The 16,567-nt window shown below is 32.5% G+C and overlaps 2 protein-coding genes across 2 annotated transcripts; one reads left to right on the forward strand and one right to left on the reverse strand.

The window, feature by feature from the left end:
* Nucleotides 1-7: 7 nt before the first annotated feature.
* On the reverse strand, nt 8-7,762 carry LOC131958288 (uncharacterized). Its single transcript, XM_059323231.1, has 4 exons — nt 7,629-7,762; nt 1,518-1,677; nt 261-314; nt 8-141 (listed from the first exon to the last, which is right to left on the reverse strand). Exons 1-4 carry the CDS (start codon nt 7,641-7,643, stop codon nt 110-112), a joined length of 261 nt encoding a protein of 86 aa, XP_059179214.1. The 5' UTR covers nt 7,644-7,762; the 3' UTR covers nt 8-109.
* Nucleotides 7,763-9,015: 1,253 nt separating this feature from the next.
* Nucleotides 9,016-15,880, forward strand: LOC131958373 (CDAN1-interacting nuclease 1). The gene is made up of 11 exons (XM_059323387.1): nt 9,016-9,142; nt 11,549-11,600; nt 11,760-11,824; nt 12,445-12,502; nt 13,103-13,202; nt 13,291-13,370; nt 13,487-13,536; nt 14,538-14,605; nt 14,789-14,854; nt 14,989-15,094; nt 15,373-15,880. The coding sequence occupies exons 1-11, from the start codon at nt 9,042-9,044 to the stop codon at nt 15,734-15,736; spliced, it is 1,110 nt and encodes a 369-aa protein (XP_059179370.1). The 5' UTR covers nt 9,016-9,041; the 3' UTR covers nt 15,737-15,880.
* The last annotated feature ends 687 nt before the right edge of the window (nt 15,881-16,567 follow it).

Consider the following 16,567-nt stretch of genomic DNA (forward strand, 5'->3'; position numbering starts at 1 on the left):
AAATATACACAATTACAACTGTTTATTAATGTTCAATACATTCTAGACATAACTTTCAAGCTCTAAAAAAAAAGCACAATAGTCCATGATATTTTTAAAACTGATCTATCTAGTGGTCATGAGGGACATCAAAAGGTGAGTCTGAAAAGAAAAAAATATTTAAAAAACAATAAATATACAAATCAGTCAAGTATATTGCTGTTGTAGGGCAATAGTAGTGCAATCTGTGGCTATATGAAAACATTTAGAAAACTACTTACGGCGTCTCTTTGCCCTGATTTCATCCCACTGTTTAACATTGGCTGGAGCATAGCCTTGAATAAACAAATAAGAGAATTAAATGTTTACAAGAAGTAAAAGCCCTAAATTAGAATGTAAAGGATTTTTACATACAGTGAACGTTAAGGCTTTTATAGACTTAATACACTCATAAAAAAAACATACTAATTCTATTGAATATCGATTCATTATTTCATTACAAAGTTCATTTTTACTTTCTCATATACTAATTGTAGAGGAAGTATTGTATTCTTGCAAAAAATATATCTAGATTTGTAAAAATCTCAACGTGTTACACCTCACTGAGTCAGAAAAACATACTTTAGCAATTTTGTCCATATGTCTGTGTGTATGTGTGAACACGATAACTTGAGTACTGTTTCAGCTAGGTTGATGAAATTTCATATATAAGTATTATATCAAACGAGCCGACCCGCTGCGTGTCATACGCCGCTATTTAGTTGTTTTATTTTCTACTTTTCAGTATGTCATAATTTGTGAATTCGACAGTACCAATGCTGCCACTGAAAATATTTGCTTTAAAACACTAACCCCCCCCCCTTCCTTTACGATTTGTAAACATTTAGCGTGAACCACAGCTCACCAGACCATGTGGGGGTGGGGTGGGGGTGGTAGTGATAGAGAGGAAGAGAGGGGACTGCAAGGCGCGTGTGCAGCTTGTTTTCTAACGTCTCCCAGAAGAGAATTATATATATAGATTTGTAGTTCTGTATCAACTTTTCACCAATTTCCGGAACTTATTCTACTTTCAATTGTTCAAAAGCCTATAAATTGAGTACTGTTTCAGATAGATAAATGAAATTTCACATGTAAGTAAAAGATCTAATTCTCTGCCTTCTGTCAAATTTTGAGTAATTTCCGTTGACCAGAAGTAGTAATTTACGCTATTTCCTATTTCTAAAATAAAAGTGAATTTATAAAGTACTAATAATATTCCGCACTATTATACACATGTTTGGCGTTCACTTGATATGCAATTCTTTTTTCTACGGCATTCTATCATATTTTTAAAAGTTTAAGTAATAAAAAATGGATTAAAAATCATGTCTTTATCCTGAGTTCCCATCCCCGTAGTGTTATATAAGAATATTCAAGAAGGTTTAGTGGAGATCACTCTCAGTTTATTAAATATGTATTTGAATGTACAGTTTTTATTACCATGGTGTTCATTAAATTTTAGGCAGTAGCAAAAATGAAAAATTTGTCCTAATACTTACTTTGTTTAGTCAAGAACATAAACAGGGGTATCAGTGCTACACATGTGTAAGTATAATAGCGTAAGCCTCTACCATGCTTCCATTGAAGCTTCCAAGGAAACTGCTGCAGCTTAGATGTGAGAGTCCATGGGTATTTGAATGGCTCACCGCCACCACGAACCTAAAAAGTAATTTTATGATAATTAAAATGGAATTTATTTTAATGCGGGACATAACTGCCCAGAAAGATGAGGCAGAGAAATGACAATGACTGTTGTAAATGATAAAAGTAAATTGTTTTTAAGCCTTATTGTTTTGTCTCAAGTTTGTATAATGCATTTAGGCACTAAAAGTAATATAGGCTAATATCTAAGCTTAGGATAGTTTGTAGTAAAGTATTTAAAACTAATAAGTTAAATAAGTAGACAGCTTAGAATGTATTGTTATGTTATCCAATTCTTTACAGTCTTGCATTAAAATTGTATTCAGGGTTCCTACACCAAAGTGAACTTGAAATTCCAGGAGAATTCCTGGAGTTTTTCAGGAGAAAAACCAAAATTCCAGGACATAATTTAACCTATTAAAAAGCAAGAAGGGAGTTTGACATTCCTTAAATAGGAAGTGGTCTTTATAAAATGCTATGTAGCATAGCATTTGTAATTTTTAAAAGTAACTGTTCCTAAACCATTTAGTTTGGTTAAAGTAGATTCAATTTTGCACCCCACCCCTCCCATTTATAAATTGTTATTCATAAAATTGCTATCTCTCCTTTCTCTCCTCCCCCCACCCTTTTTGAAAATTTGGTGGCACTTTTTACCAGTCACTATCTTGTAAATTTTTTTATCTTTGTACTACACAATTAAGGTAGAGAAAAGTTTATTTTCCTAACTTTGACTGTGTATAATTCAATACTTCAGCATAAAATGAGCATTTTGTAAACAAAATTATTATCCCTTTTCATCAGGGCGCCCCCCCCCCCCCCCCACTTATGCCAATGAGTAGTTAAATATATAAATGTGACACTTTTCTTAAACAACTACTCACTGTCCATAAATTAAGCCTGTTTATAAACCCCCCTCCCCAGCACCAGTTCTAAGGCATGTTGTCACAAATTGATCTCATAAATTTCCCACCCTCCCTTACCACAAAAGAAAAATTATACAGAGATGTAAACAGACTATTGAAAATAACAGTTCTTCATTATCCCACCCACCCACCCCCCAAAAAAATAAAATTTCACAACTTTAAAAATATTAGAAAACAATTTCAGCAATAAACTAATTTAAAATGTTAATCAATTATATGTTTGCATTTTTGTTTTCAATTCAATGATTACTGAAATAGTGTGAGTAAATTCACTTAGTAAAATAATTATAAATTAATTTAGATGTTTGCTACTGAGAAACATAGCTATATCCCAGTGTCAAGTGACTTAACCCCTCACCAATGTCATCATCCGTACTAACAATGTCAATTATAAACAAACAGAACAGCTTGTCTTGTCTTTTAAAAATAGACATGGCATTGTGATTTGAATGGGAGTCTTCAACAGTGAATAGCCTAACTGTAATTTTAACTTTTTATCATTTAATGAACAAGTAGATCAACCTGAGTAGCTTAGATTTGTCCTACTAGAAATAAACTGTATTTTGGAAATAAGGGTAAGGGGTCATCCATAAATGATGTGGGCCGCTTTTTTTGACGGTTTATACCTCCCCTCCCCACCGGCACACATCGCCACAAAAAGCCAGACCCCCCCCCCCCTAAAATGACGTCACACCTCAGCCTACAACCCCTCTCAAAATTGATGTTGATTTTTTTTTTTAAAACACCGATATTTTTCCAAAATCTTTTCAGAATGCCGTCAACATAGAGTATTTTGATCAATTCCCATTACAATTTATTAAAACAGTTTTCTAAAACGCGAAATAACCGCTAAAATTCATTTTCTAACATTGCCTTTTATGATGCAAAAGTGTGACGTCCCACCATCTGAACCCCCACCCCCTCATCACACACCGTCACAAAATTACGGACCCCACCCCCCCCCTACGAGTGTGACGTTATTTATGGACGACCCTTAATACTTGAAAAAATTTTAATATTTCAGCCAAAAATACAAGTTTTTTTTTATTGCCGGTAGCATATTTTTTGTCCTCCAGCTAGACACCATCGCGCGGGGTCAGTTCATCTAAGCTTACAGTTGGCCTGTAGTATACTGCTGATGACATCACTAGCGGGTCACACAGAGTTCACTTCATATACCCAACCAGCGGTCCTCCCTCCCCCACCCTGTCGTGGGAAAGAAACTGAGATGCGGGATGGGAGGGTGGTAGTATTACAACACGCATGTAAAAATAGAAAGTAGATCTAGAGCCTATCGGACTGTAGATTCAAATTAGCTGCGCAAAAACTAGATTTTGGCCCAGGCCTACTTGAAATTTTCAATTTTAAAAAAGTCAGGCCTATTAAACGGAAACCGCACACATAGAAAGACGTGAGAAAAAAAATTAACCAAACCCACATGTTAAAGACAGCTTTAGATCTATATTTTAAAATGTGTGCCCTGTAACGCGAAGAATTGAAATGCATAACATTTTTACTGGGGCGGTCAGATCTCATTACCTAGAAATCAAACGCGCGAAAAAAATATTCGCTAAAATTATCGATGCAAGTAAAATTCCAGGACATACTACAAAATTTCAGGAGAAATGTTAAAATTCCAGGACTTTTCTGGTTTTTTGAAATTCCAGGAGAATTCCAGAACATCCTGGAATTTCAGGAGGCCGCGGGAACCCTGATTAATACTTAGGCCTATATAGTAGATTTAAATGGGCCATTAAAACAGATTTGTTTAAAAATGTATACTTCACTTGTAGACTAGATCTCCTAACTAGGTTATCTACTATAACTTAATACTGGGAACCCTCCCCTGACAACCAGCCTGAAGCACAATTGCTCGAACACACAGTTATAGTACAGATAGTTGTCAGAAGAATAAGGCTAAAAAAGGAAAATTGATCCCACTGTGCAGCTATATAATATATATTACAATGTAATTTGAGCCCATTTTGCAGCTAATTAATAGTATTTAATTTAAGCCTATTGAAATCTATTAATAAGGTCATTGCGTTTTTCATCTTCTGCCTCCTAGAATAGCACTGGGGGGAAAGAAGCTTTTTCCAAGTAGTCACTTCGTTAATAATTTCAATATAATTTGGATTGTGTCCAAAATTCAGCACAGACAACTATGCCCTAGCCAACGCACTTTTAGCCTTTAGGCCTTTAGGGACTAGGCCCAGTGGCGTAGCGAGGTCGGGTGTCACCCGGTGCGGCACTTAATGGTGTCACCCCCCCCCCCCAGAGGCATAGAGACCCTTCCAAGGGACAAACTTTCAATTTGCACACCCCCCCTCAAACTTTCGATTTGCACCCCCCCCCCCCCCTCGAGTTTTTCTCTATATAATAGTATATATTTTGCTATTTTTTGCCTTGGTGTCACCCCCCTAAATGGTGTCACCCGGTGCGGTCCGCACCCTGCCAGTTAATCACTAGTGAGTCTAGATCTAGTTCAGTAGTTCTAGCTAGATCTAGAGTCTAGATTTTAAGTCTAATCACTCAGTCAGACATCTGCAGCAAAGAGCAGGTCATGTGTGTAAAAAAAACCTAAAAGTAGGCATTTCGATGTCCGCCATTTTGTTTAATCTGGCCACATCCGAAATTTTTCAAGCCAACTTTTGTAATTTCGGCCATTTTCCATCCAAGTGCTTAGTTATCATGAGAGAATCGATAAATTAGTGTATTCGATACGTCAAAGTGGGCTGTTTTTATATTCTATGTTTGTATGGAAAACTATTAGTTACATTTTAACATATCGATCCCAATTTTATCGAGGTATCTTAGCGAGCATGTCTCATTAAACGCAGTAACCGACCTCTTTCAATTAGTATTAATTTTAGCAAGAAAGTAAAGTATAATAAGCTAGACATTAGTTGTAATGAGCATCCTAACCATTCTCAAGAACAAAAATACCAGTTTCATAGAGTTCTTTACATTGGAACATGCTTAAAAAGCATTGGTAAATCTTGGGGGGGGTCCCGCGGACACAATTTTTTAACAGGGCAATAGGGGCCGCGAGGTTACCTATTATCGATAGAACCAAATTTCGGCATTTAAAAAAGAGATAAGTTCAGGAAACTAGATCTAGACTAGTAAATAAGTAATGCCAAACTATTTTCATGGGTGGAAATGTTGGTTTTATGGGGCTTTTTAGCTCTTTGTAACCAGATATGGCTTCTTGCGTGAAGTGAAGGGGATCTACGCAATTTTAATAATGACGGTCCATAGACCATATGCATGAAATATAAAAAATCGCACATTTGTATTACTGTTTAACACTATTCATTGAATTGGCAAGATTTTAGCTTATAGAATGTTTTTTATGGATTAAATAAAATTTAAAGCAATGGAATTAATAGTCCCATTCATTAATAATCTTCCATATTAGTCATTTTCAATTGGGTAATAATAATAGGCCTAATTAAAATTTTAAATAGTAATAAATAGGCCCTTATAAATATTAGGCCCCTTATAGAATAGATTTAGATCTATGTATTTTAATGAGTAATTGCTTATAAGAATCTAATAGAACTAATATTTATTGCATCAAGCTTAAATATATAATTATGTTGTAAAATTACTTATGGATGATGTCTAAACTTTAGTTACCCCGTTTCAGGAAAAACTGATTAAGAAAATAATTACAAAGATTAAATTGGTCATTTCTCAGATTATAGTATATTATCTTTAAAATCTAATAATAGCTAAAATATACTACTAGATCTATAGAGGCATGGAAAGTAAAATAAATGAAGTCAAAGATAAAATAGAAACATTAACACTTCACTTTAATAATGTGATCTAAAGCAACAGTAATAGATACATTTTTTTGAAGTCAAAAAGAAAACAGAAACAGTAACACTTTGAACAATGTGACTTAATTTTATAACTTAAACTAAGCAACAGTAATTTTTTTTAAACAGTAGGTTCAGATCAGCAAATAAGGCAGCTGTCTATCCTTCGGTTGCGACACATCTCATCTAGTTTCTGTAGGCTGTCTATTGATTAACCATCCTTGGCTACTTATTAAAAGTAGCCTATAACTAATGCTACTAATATTTAGATACTTCAACATAATCCTAACCATATCATATTCCAGTATGAGTATAATACACAGGTATTATTGATACAAGATTTCAGTGCCACCCCCATTAATTAGACTTTATTATATGTGATTGTCTTTTTCTCCTAGCATTTTTTTGACTTGTAAATTTCTATTCCCAACATCCTTAAGCATCTATGTGCTAAGTTTTATCTTTGTATCATCAATAGCAACATAGATATTCAGTATGAAAAGTGACTTGTGGCAATCATAGTAGAACGGCACCGCACTCCTTAATTGGGCTTTATTAAGTTAATTATTAGTTGTTTTCCTTTTAATTAAGCTGTATTTCACTTGCATATTCCTGTTGCCTGTACTCCCTAGCACCAATATGCAAAGTTTTATCAATATATCTTTATTAACAACAGAGTTGTGCAGTTTGACAATAGACTAACGTTGCTCTCTCTATAGAAACGCCATGACCCTTAATTAGTCTTAATTATTTTTGGTTTTACCTTTACTGATCTTTATTTCAATTGCATATTCCTGTTGCCTGTACTCTCTAGTATCAATATGCAAAGTTTTATCATTACATGTTAAAAAATAACAACGCTATATGAACTCAAAGAAGGACACCAAATATTTTGCAACTTTACAATAAAATATAAGCTGTTTAACATACAACTTTAAAAATTCATAAAAAAAAAACTACTGGGCCTACAGTGATAACTTTAGTGGTTTATTAAATGGCAGTTTATGGCCTTCAATATTATGTGTGTTTTATCATTCTGAGATAATTAGGCAAAATTTACCAAAATGCCTACCTAAAAGTTAGTTCTGTTATTGCTTCGGCCTATTCATATTTTTCGTTTGTTGGTTTTGAATAAAGAAAAAGAGGACATTATTGAGTTAATAATTTATATTAATTAGATATAGACCTAGATCTATGCCTATTTTATTGTTATACCGACCTTTTCAACAGGCATAGTTTTAGCGACCACCACTCTTCTTTTGCCTTTTACAAATGAAGGTCGAGTGATCTCACTAACCACCGAATAGCCAAAAACAACCAGAATGTAGCTAGACTAGCTATTCTAGATCTAGATCTACATCTAAATTACCGAAAGCAACAACAAAAAAACATTCTAGGCCTAAAACATATTTACAAAAGTGTAAGAGTTATTTAGTCCTAACTTTTTTTAAAGAATAAAGCTTGTATAAAAACCTTTACTATAGATAGATCAATACGTTAAAAATAAGAAAATATTACAAAATTAGCTTTCTTTTGTTCAGATTTTAAAAAAAAAACGCCTTTGGTGTCCGTTAAGCCACAGTCGCACTAGGCACAAACTCCTCTGCTGGTATGGTTTTTATAGTTTTTATGACATTAGTTTAGGGGGTCATCCATAAATGACGTCACACTCGTAGGGGGAGGGGGGTCCGTAATTTTGTGACGATGTGTGATGAGGGGGAGGGGGTTCAGATGTTGCGACGTCACATTTTTGCATTATAAAAAAGCGATGTTAGAAAACGAATTTTAGACGTTATTTCGCGTTTTAGATAACTGTTTTAATAAATTGTAATAGTTTAGACAAGATTTTGGAAAAATATCGATGTTTTTAAAAAAATCAACTGCAATTTTGAGGGGGGGTTGTAGGTTGAGGTGTGACGTCATTTTAGGGGGGGGGTGGCTTTTTGTGACGACGTGCGACTGAGGGGAGGGGGGGGGGAAGTAAAAATCGACAAAAAAAGCGTGACGTCATTTATGGATGACCCTTTATCTCGACCAAGACTTTCTCGTATTCTGTTTATAATACCCCCCCCCCCCGCTCAAATGTACATCACACTTCAATCTCCGCCTCCCATTTTTTTTCTTTATTAAAAATATTCAAAGCGTCACGTATGTGTGTCTTATCATCACCATTTTTTAAAATAATTGTTCAAAATTTTAGAAAATCCCGGTTAAAATTGTACTTTGATCATTTTTTAATTAAAAAAAAAAGAACTGCGCGAGTGTGACGTCACAGTAGGCTACTTACTTATCCCCCGCTCCCCCCCCCCCCAACTCATCACAAAAGCCCGACCCTTCCCCAAATGTGCGATGTTATTTAAAAATTACCAACTAAACAGAGTTCAAGTGATGTTGGGATTATGTCCTCAGTAAAATGGCCAAGTCATCTTATTTTCACCCGACTGGATTACTAGTCGCAAGCTACGACATGTGATGTTAAAAAGTAATCATTGTGGTTTTAATTGAATCAATTACTTTCATATTTACGGATCTATAAACTATCAGGAAGTTGAGTGTTCACAAACTAAAAACGATTTTCGGTAAGTAGACCCAATCTAGATCTAATTTTAATTTTGTCAACAATCAAGACAACATGAAGCAGAAAGTCTATGACGGCATTCTGGAAATTTTAAGCAGAGAACCCTCTTTCATCGAAGGTCGGAGAAATTTGGAAAAGAAATGGCCAGCTATTTTGTAAGGGCCTACAAAGGATCTAGATCTAGATCTAGATCTAGTAAATTAATTAGAAGTCTTGCTTGAGAGGTTTTTGCGAGGCTTTTCCAGTTTTCCAGCACTGCTGCTGGAGTAGTGGAGCGAGTCGGATGACGGAATCTGAGTGACTGATTGAATAGCCAGGGCTGACGGGCATATAGATCTAGATCTAGTGTCTACTCTAGTTCTAGACTAGATAAATTCTAAATAGCTTTAGTGTAATTTACTAATTTTAAGTAATTTATTTGCTGCTTCATGTTCGCCTCTGAGTTGTGAGTGTAATCAGTGTATTTTATTGAAACACATGAAAAATGTTAGGAAAACACTAGGCCTAATAATTTAATTTTTGGTAATTTAGTAGGCCTACTTCTGTCTTATTTGATTATTAAGTTTTTATGAATTTGTGTTTTAGAAAAGCGTACAAGGGAAAAAACAAATAACTTAAATGTTTTGTTGGTAAAAAAAAAACTGTAAAATTGTTTCATGTAATCTAAAATCTAACTGTTAAGTTAACACAATTTCAATGGAGGCGAGCGAGTTGACGAGATTCCTTCCATAATGTTGTTGTCATGGAATAAAAACGTGCTTTTTAGATTTAGACCGTAAAAAAAAATAAAAAATAAAAACTTAAGCCTAAAATTAATTTAGAAATTTTATATTCTTAGAATAAATGCTATAAAAGTTGCAAATCCAGAGAACTTGAAAATAATTTGTTGAGTTTAAGGCTACATTTCTATTTATTTTCATCAAGCCTAAGTTTTAACCGGATGTTTCACTTTTGTAAGACAAATATTGATTGGCTGTACAGTAACTTAGTAATCGATAACTATTTGTTTACAAAACTTTGCAGATCAAGTTTTTAAATTACAATGCAAATTTAAAACCCCATGAACTAGTTTTCTATTTTTAGCTTACAATGTGTACAATAAAATCTATGGCAGCCTATCCAATAGCAGGATGCCATGTTTATGTCGCCATTACACGTGAAAACCAAATTGTTTTTGCTTTTTTTTAAATTTTTATTTAGTTACCGAAAATATTATAAACATCAAATACATCCAATCTTAAGTAAAGTCCGAAAAAAACCAGACAGGCAGGATTTTATAACCATATTAATTGTAAATACGCTGTGCATGATTTTTTAATGAATTTATACACCTCTCAAATACCTTTGAGACTTTTCTCGCTGGTGTCCATTAAAAAATGAGAAAAAATTGTCAGTTTTTATCTGGTCATGGTCGTTTACACTAACTCTAAACATGACTAGCTCACGTTTTCTTGTAAGCAGGAGAAAAATCACTGAATGGTTGAGGGGTTTGTGTGTTCACATTGGTTTAGATATCATATGATTATATGTCATAGCCAGGGCAAATGCTCGTTGAAATTGTGGTGATGACATTTTTGGGGTCATTGTGAGTTCACATAATAAGTTTAAATAACAATGCAATACTTGAAGTCGAGGGGCACACAAGGTTTATATTTTACCAACATTCTTTTAAGTGTGAAGCAAATAGTTAAATAAAGCACATTTATAGAGGGTTCCCACGCAGCCGGGAAACAGGGAAAAAAACAGGAATTTCAAAATTTAATTTCCTGGCCTGGGGAAATCGGGAATTTTGATAAATAGCCAGGAAATATCTTTAAAAACCGGGAAATCTTGCTTCCCAGGCTTTTTTTTCCATTTGGGTGTTGCGAGATTCGAACAGGGTATCTTGCCCCATCTCGTGATCTGGCTTTGGTGCACAAAACTAGTCTCATCAGTTCTTATGGTGCCTCTTCACAGTTGATCAGGTTTCCGCCCATCATGCAAGCGTACATGGTACATCTACTGCTAGCTTAGGATTACCCAACATTGGCGTGACATAATTTTTTAAATTGGTTTTTTTTCAGGATTGGTTTAAAATTTAGTTTAGGCTACACATGATTTTTTTTTTGGCTTATTTGGACTTGCCATGTAGTCTAGAGATGGATCTAAACAACTGGAGGTGAACGTGAATGGCGAATAAATTACATTAAATTGGGGTTTTATCAAATTTTTTGTTGCTTTACTCTTTACACATTTAACACTTACTTATCTTTAATAATAAAATGAAATATTTTTAAAACATAACAAAAAGTCTCTATTATTGCTATGTCTCTATTAAACTTAACCATAAACAACTTAACTCTCAACTGCTTGCACCATGGCACATTTTCACTAGAAAGTGAGTCCCAATGCTAATAATATAATATACTAACCAACACAAACCTTTACACTTTACTCAAATGGTCAACATATTTATTGTTTAAATATCTGCTCAAAGAATAAACAAGGCTAATAAGCAGATAATCTTTTAGGATAAACTCTTCATATTAAAGAGGCTTAATTATTCTTGCTGTTTATTACAGAGAGACTGTTAGTGAGAAGACATTAAAAAGTATACAAGCTCAGTATTATGTGGTAAGTTTTTAGAAAATTAACTTTTATTTTAATCATGGGATTTTTATATTTGTGTTAGACAATATTCTATTAGAATGCTTTTAGACCAACAGAACTAATAAATATGGCATAATTTTCAATTTTTTTATTGGATGTAACACACTTATGATTTATATGTAGAGGCGTATGCGTCGATGTCACCACCATCATTACAGCAGAGAAACAAGAGAAAGATATTTCAAACTGTAAGTTTCTACAATATAAGAAATCTAAACTTGCCTACTAAGTTTATTATTATAGTACCTCAAAAAAATTATACACAATAATTGATACACAATTTGTATTTTATTTTAAATTTATATTTGCCTTTTTAAAATATTTTGGAAATCTGTTTAAATGGTACGATAAGTGTTAGGATATGAAAGTGGAATATGTATTTTAGAATGGAGAAAGTGGTGAAGACGATTTATGTGTGATGCTAAAACATTAAATTTTTGTGTAAGGTATGTTGAGTACTGTATGCAAGATAAAATTTGCTTTCAAAGAGGGAACAAGCTTTGTGGTCTTTTCTGGATTGTCAGTTTATAAGGTGGATGCTTTGAAAGTCTTCTTTCTGTTTCATAATTTTATCTATTGCTGTACAATAATACCCATAAATTCTCTAAGACCGCTATGGCAAATTATCTGAATGTGATGTCCTTGTGCTGAAACATTACAGGTTTTGTTCAATGGTAGTGGTTGAGAACTTAACTAGACTCCAGTCTATCTCAGCCATAGTTAAATTATACCATGACCAACTACAATAAGAAACACATTGAAGACAACTATTTAGATTACAGTATTGGCATTAATATATTTCTTTCAGATACAAAGAAGCTAAAGCTAATAATGAAAAAAATGTTATTATGAGGCTAGCTGCCAAGGTAAATATTCACCTTTTATTAAAACTTAATGAGTTGTAAAGTTTTCTAGAACTTTCCTGAGTCCACCCACCTCTGATGGGTACTTATTTAGGGCAAGTAGACACCGCTGGGGGCTGGGCATAGCACTGACCACACTATACCTTCTCAAATGGAATTTAAAATTGTGGATGTTAAAGTTTTATAATATGAGTAGACCAATGTTTTACATTGGTTAGAAAAACAAATAAAACTTAACTGTGAAGGTTTCTAGAACATTCCTGAGTCCACCCATCTCTGATGGGTAGCTAGTTAAAGAAAGTAAAGGTGGCTTGGCATTGTACTGACCACACTATCCCTTCATATGCTGAAGTCACAGAAATAGGTGAACTCAACTTCACATTGCCACAAGGACCGCCAGGTTTGAAAAGGGAACTTTATTTTTTTTAAAGGTTTCTAGCCTATAACTTAGTATAATAGGGAGTTGCTTGCAAAAGCACTGTTGAAGTTATTTTGTTTTCTATCTCCTTTTAAAGTATTTATTATTTTAACGCAAACTTTGAAAAGTAGTTGTTTTTGTTTTTATTGGTAACCAAGTCTGCTCTATAAAATTATATTTCACAGAATGATATTTCACCATGTCTTCTAGCTAGAATTATATTAGAAGAATATTACTGGAATGATGTTGATCATGGGAGAGAAAGAGGTGAAGGCAGAGGATCATGTAAGTTATCATTTATAAAATAGCAGTGTCAAATACTTATCTCCCAGTCAAAAATTGTAGAGTAAATAATTTTCTCTTGTTTTTTTAGTACCCCCAGGATTCATGACAGATTGTATCAGAGACATCGCTAAACTACCAAATCCTGAACTGGCCCAAGAAATATATGAGGTACTTAATATTTAAAGATTATCATTTTTAAACAGTGTAACAACTACTTAAATTTAATTGTTTCCATACATGACTATTTTTAAAATGAATTTAATTAAATTAAAAATAAATTTCAGACAACAGTGCTGGATAATTTCTATGGACCTGCAGTTGATAGCATAAAAAAGTCAGTGGCAGTTTACGATACCTAATATTGATTTTAGATGGTAAAAATACAATAGAAAAAACAAGTAGGCCTATACATTCTAAAAATTTTGGCTTGACTTATTCATCAATACCAAAAGGTGTAAAAAAAACTTTTAAACTGTGGTGTTTTTTTTTTCAATTATTTTAATTTTGCAGCAGAGACATAGAATAGTGGATGTTTTGAATTTTTAAAATTTATTATATATATATATATATATATATATATATCTGATAAATCTTTAAGGTTGCAAGTTATATTAAATAATAAATTAACCCTTTACAGTCCAGGGCATTAAAACTATTTTACTATTTTTCAATATTTAAAGATGCCCGCATATGTTAAAAAATATTCATGAAAATGGCCTGTTTATTAGCTATGAGGTTATATAGCTTAAAGGTTTACTGCTAATAATAAAACTAAAATTAATCCCTAAAAATGTAAACAAAACACTACCATTAAAATATTATTTTCCATAAAAAATCTATTTTGAATGCAAAATAAAAAATTCAACTGAATCACTTTTTTTTAGTATCACTGTATTATTTACATTATAAATAAACCTGATTAAATTGCTACATTATAAATAAAGCCTGATTAAATGGCAGAGGCATTTTAATTATTTTTAATTTCTCTAATTATACTGCTGTAATTTTGAAACAAAATTTCTTGACTTAAGAAAAATTTAGAAAATTAATTGCTAGTGATAGAAACAAGAAAACAATGTAAATAAAATTTATCCTCTTCCACCCACATCTTCAAAATCTTGTTACTACTCGTAAATAAATGTAATATACATAGCTCTAAGCACACTAGACTGTGCCACACAAAAAATTCTCTGGTGATAACATGCGCATAGGACTGTTAAGGATTTAAGGTGAACAATTAATTTATAAATCTGAAAATATGTAAACAAAGTCTCCACTGATAAACATTTATGAAACAATGTATGTAAAATACACTTATTTTAAACATTCTTCTAGAACCTGTGGTGTGGAGTATGAAATGATTCTCAAGTCTTATTGTAAAAGTGCTGGTCTTTCTTTTATTGGTAAATATTTTTTTGTCATTGAAGTACTGCTATTGAATACTTTTTTTTTAAAAAAGCAACTGTTACTCCTTACTAAATTTCAGAATGGACCTAACTACTGGTTTTCTTATTCTCTAATAAAATTATAAGTACAGTAAACTTTAAAAAAATATTAACTGAAACGTTCAATTTTGTGTTGAATAGATGAAGACCAGATGAGAGAAGACGGTTATGACAAAACACCAGACATAAAATTACAGCTCCCAATTTGTAAGTAAAATGTCAACAATGATATTTATATTAATAAATGATTTTTTAATGTTATCTGTGTAAAGTGCTTTTAAAAACATTTTTAAAGAATATAAGTAATGTTTTTATCACATAATCTCATGTTATGTTTACAGTGATAAACAATAGAGTTGTCAACTGGATTGAAAGCAAGGCATCTTTTGGTGATCCAATCAATCATCAACAATACATGATTGATCAGTTTCTACCTTACAAAAACAGGTTGGAATAAGTTTTTAAAAAATTACTTTCAATATTAAAAACCACTGTTTAAAAAATTTAACTATCAAGTATAATTACCAAAACAAATTAATAATCTAATATTATTAAGCATCATACCCATTTAAAAATGAAACAAAAGCAATAATTTCTTTGATAACAGTTTATCATCAGTAGACACAATTAGTTAATGAAATACATTTCTGTCATTAACTATACTTAAACTTATTTACTGATCAAGGGTTAACCATAAGAATACAATTACTTTTGTAAATTTACAGGTTTGGACCTGGAGCTGTTATCTATTGGTTTGGATTTGTTGATGAACTAGCAGAACTGGGAGAAAGAGGAATTCTTCTTTTAGACAAATTTCCTACTCCAGGTGAAATAACACACTTAAGGGATGCCTATAAGGAGGATGATCAACTAATTCTGAAACATCTGTCTCTAGAAGAAAACTGTAGTGTTAATGATCAGAGTGAAGACAGTGTAACAGTTGAGGACAAATTTTATAATTATGTTGATCCTATGTTCGATTCTGATGAGGATGATGATCCTTATGAAAAAACTAAGAAGGAGGTCATGACTTTAAGATTATCCCAAGGAAAAACTTCTGCGGGTCATACATTATCAGAGGACAGATAGTGTCTTTTTTTTTCAATTTAATGCTTTTTTTCTTGTTGAAAATACTAATTTATTGTATATATGAGCTTAAAAATGATGAATTGAACATGTATATGTTTTTTTGCTAATGGCTGTCAATCTTGTAAAAATAAATACAAGTTTGCATACTCTAAAAATGACTTCATTACAAGCTTTAATTTTTATTAATTATAACCTACTTGTAATAACCTTTAAAAAAACATACAAAAAGCACATAATGTTTCAAGAACAAACAATTTTCTTGTGTATGAAAAATATAAATAGGAATGACAGGTTCTCAAAAAAAAAATTTAACTTAAGTTTTTTTTTAACAAGAGTTCTGATCAATATTTTTTATGCCATTTTCACTTTGAAAATGTTAGATTACTTAAAGACAGAGGCACATTTAGGACATAATTTTGCAGACCTGAAAAGAATAATTGTTAAAAAAAGTCACAAATGTCACAGTAATAATTAATTAAAAATTAAGTTAAATAAGTTAATAAAAATTAATTACTGATGAGCAAGGGATACTGTGTGAAGGCAGAGAACAACATTAAACAACACTAAATGAAAGACAACCATGGTAAAAATCTGCTAGACAAACACATGTTTGACTATAGGGCTGGTAAGTAGGTCACCAACCAGTTCTACAGCTCAATAAAACCTGCATGAGCCATAGAACTGGTTGGTGATCTACTTACCAGCCCTATATATCACCTGGGCATACTGTAGGCAAAAAAAAGATCTATGCATTTATTATTGAAGACTTTGGGTTTAGATAGTAGTGTAATCTCATAAAGAAAAAAAATTATAAAAATTCTACTGTGAAAA

This window comes from Physella acuta, unplaced genomic scaffold (assembly GCF_028476545.2).
Source record: "Physella acuta isolate Inbredline_101_S28 unplaced genomic scaffold, ASM2847654v3 ptg000085l, whole genome shotgun sequence".
NCBI classification, from domain to species: domain Eukaryota; kingdom Metazoa; phylum Mollusca; class Gastropoda; family Physidae; genus Physella; species Physella acuta.

Bases quoted from the DNA above. Each gene is read 5' to 3' on its own strand.
- LOC131958288 (XM_059323231.1), bottom strand. The intron at 315-1,517 runs GTAAGTATTAGG...TGTTTATTCAAG, and splicing joins TATGTTCTTGACTAAACAAA to GCTATGCTCCAGCCAATGTT. The intron at 142-260 runs GTAAGTAGTTTT...TTTTCTTTTCAG, and splicing joins AATCAGGGCAAAGAGACGCC to ACTCACCTTTTGATGTCCCT.
- LOC131958373 (XM_059323387.1), top strand. From the start codon at position 9,042: ATGAAGCAGAAAGTCTATGACGGCATTCTGGAAATTTTAAGCAGAGAA. The intron at 11,825-12,444 runs GTAAGTTTCTAC...TATTTCTTTCAG, and splicing joins AGAGAAAGATATTTCAAACT to ATACAAAGAAGCTAAAGCTA. The intron at 15,095-15,372 runs GTTGGAATAAGT...GTAAATTTACAG, and splicing joins TTTCTACCTTACAAAAACAG to GTTTGGACCTGGAGCTGTTA.